Source organism: Uloborus diversus, chromosome 9, assembly GCF_026930045.1.
Source record: "Uloborus diversus isolate 005 chromosome 9, Udiv.v.3.1, whole genome shotgun sequence".
Classification (NCBI taxonomy): domain Eukaryota; kingdom Metazoa; phylum Arthropoda; class Arachnida; order Araneae; family Uloboridae; genus Uloborus; species Uloborus diversus.
The window spans coordinates 131,246,883-131,249,570 of record NC_072739.1 but is presented as its reverse complement, the minus strand read 5'-3'; the positions used below and the strand labels follow the sequence as shown (position 1 = coordinate 131,249,570).

At 47.4% G+C, this 2,688-nt stretch overlaps 1 protein-coding gene across 1 annotated transcript; it reads right to left on the bottom strand.

Moving 5' to 3' along the window:
* Positions 1 to 332: 332 nt before the first annotated feature.
* LOC129230493 (uncharacterized) lies at positions 333 to 833 on the bottom strand. The gene has a single exon (XM_054864895.1). The coding sequence runs from the start codon at positions 831 to 833 to the stop codon at positions 333 to 335; it is 501 nt and encodes a 166-aa protein (XP_054720870.1).
* Between the last annotated feature and the right edge of the window lie 1,855 nt (positions 834 to 2,688).

Below are 2,688 nucleotides of genomic sequence, written 5' to 3'. Positions count from 1 at the left end.
CTTTAAAACTATTTATTTTTATAAAAGATCTACATGAACATTAAAAACTGAGCAAAGGCTACTAAAACATTAAAACTTTTAAACAGTAAAAGGTAACATTTGAAAGGTTCGCTGTCGGGCGAAACACCTGGTCGCAAGCTCTCCAGGAACAACCTCCTTTCGATGGAGCGCACGTGAGTTAACTCTCCTGAGCAGAGTTGAGTAGCGCGCGTGTTCGCTACTGATTGCGCTGATCAACTGGAGCTGTAAAACAGAGGAGCTGTCAGAGGAGTTCCGGAGTCCACTGACCTGGAGTCCCCACAGTACTCCCCCTCCAGTGACAACGGAACGCTTTATGAATACTTATGGAATCGAACACGACGCCCTGATCGCGTGGTGTAAAACTCCTCTGTGGTTTTCGATGGAGCACTAGTAGGTAGTTCCAAGGATGCCGGAGTCAATTTTTCAGGTTGTACTGGAGGTGATGGGGTTGATCCAGTATCCGTAACCCAAAGGAAAGCAGGTTTTAGCCGATCTATACTCACAACTGCCTCTTTGTTGTTGATTTTAATGCGAAAAGTCTTTTCCTGTCTAGCGAGCACTTCATGAGGACCGGAATAAGTTGGCTCCAAAGACTTTCGTAGAGAGTCAATGCGAAGGAACACATGAGTTGACGTTAACAAGTCCTTCTGCACAAAAGGACTGCGTTTGCAGTGGGCACTAGTAGGCACTGGCTTTAAGGATGACATACAGTCTCTCAGCTTGTGCACAAACTTGGTAGGGTCGAGGACTATGCTGGTGTCCATGGGCTGGAAAAACTCTCCTGGAAGACGCAAGGATGAGCCGTACACCATTTCGGCAGCGGTTGCAGAAAGGTCAGCTTTGTAAGCTGTTCGGAGCCCCAAAAGCACTGTAGGAAGAACCTCATCCCAATGAGTCGAGGTGTGACAGCGTAACGACTGCTTGAGGGAACGGTGGAACCTTTCCACCAGTCCATTAGAAGACGGATGGTAGGGTGATGTCCGAATTTTGTAGATTCCCAGAAACTTTGTAAGAGACGTAAAGAGCTCGGACTCCAGATCCGAAGGTTGCGTGTTCACATCACGTCCGGGTCACCACTAAGGACGCTAGTATGTTTATCCTTTAAAACTATTTATTTTTATAAAAGATCTACATGAACATTAAAAACTGAGCAAAGGCTACTAAAACATTAAAACTTTTAAACAGTAAAAGGTAACATTTGAAAGGTTCGCTGTCGGGCGAAACACCTGGTCGCAAGCTCTCCAGGAACAACCTCCTTTCGATGGAGCGCACGTGAGTTAACTCTCCTGAGCAGAGTTGAGTAGCGCGCTTGTTCGCTACTGATTGCGCTGATCAACTGGAGCTGTAAAACAGAGGAGCTGTCAGAGGAGTTCCGGAGTCCACTGACCTGGAGTCCCCACAGGAGTTAATGATTCAAAGTTTTTCCAAATAAAGCCTTGCAAATGTATTCAATGTAGATGCATTTTGCGTTTCCTAAGGTATTGCTTATACACTGGTGTGCAAAAATTAAGGGCGAAGTCGAAAAATTAGCATATCAGCTGAACGAAGAGGCAGAGCGGACAGAAAGGCCAATCAGGAGATTAAGTAAGGTGATGTACGGTAGCATATGCGCAGATATGCAGGCAGACGTAATGGGGGAGTGTCTGAGTAGTATAAAGCATGTTATCGGTGTAAGATCAGTATTTCTGGCAAAGAGATTGCACGCCGTATAACAGTTAAAATCACACCGAGTTGCTGCCTCAGCGAGAAATGGCGAATAATCAATCTGTTAGACGACATCTGGATGCTTTTACGCGAGGTCGAATCATTGGGAAGTTGGAGGAAAGCCGCAGTGTGACAAGTGTGGCTGCAGAGTTCGGAATTGCTCACAGCATTGTTTCACGACTTTGGAGACAATTTCAAACTACAGGAACAGCTATCCGGGGGTTCAGTAGTGGTCGTCCACGAGGAACCACACCCACAGATGACCGGTATATTGTCTTACAGGCCAGAAGAAACAGGCGGCAGATAGCGGGAGAAATCGCTAGACACACGACACAGACGACTGGACGACCGATATCGCGTTTTACCGTGGCCAGAAGACTGCACGGTGGTGGTCTGTTTGCACGACGCCCTATACGGTGTGTACCTCTAACGCCTGCCCATCTGAGAAGGCGTTCTCTGTGGTGCCGGGAACACCGGAATTGGAGCGACAATGAATGGGAACGAGTACTCTTTACAGATGAGAGTATATTCAGTCTGAGTAGCGATTCTCATCGCATACTCATCTGGAGAGGGCGGGGAAGCCGCAATCATCCCTCGAACATCATTGAAAGGGACAGGTATGGAGGTCGCGGTGTTCTCGTTTGGGGAGGCATCATACTTGGTAGTCGTACAGACCTTCACATCTTCGACGCAGGTTCAGTCAACGGGACCCGTTACTGTAACGAGATTCTTCTTCCATATGTGCGTCTTTTTAGAGGCGCTATGGGTTCGCAGTTCCTTTTCATGGACGACAATGCACCATGTTATCGCACAGTAGCTGTCGAACAGCTCTTAGAGAGTGAGGATATTGAACGTATGGATTGGCCGGCACGACCTCCGGATCTCAATCCCATCGAGCATGTATGGGATTTTCTAAACAGACGCTTGGCAGCTCGTACCTTACCACTAGTTACGATTCAGGAG

What these genes read in the sequence shown, in the direction of transcription:
- LOC129230493 (XM_054864895.1), bottom strand. Translation starts at nt 833, where the DNA reads ATGGTGTACGGCTCATCCTTGCGTCTTCCAGGAGAGTTTTTCCAGCCC.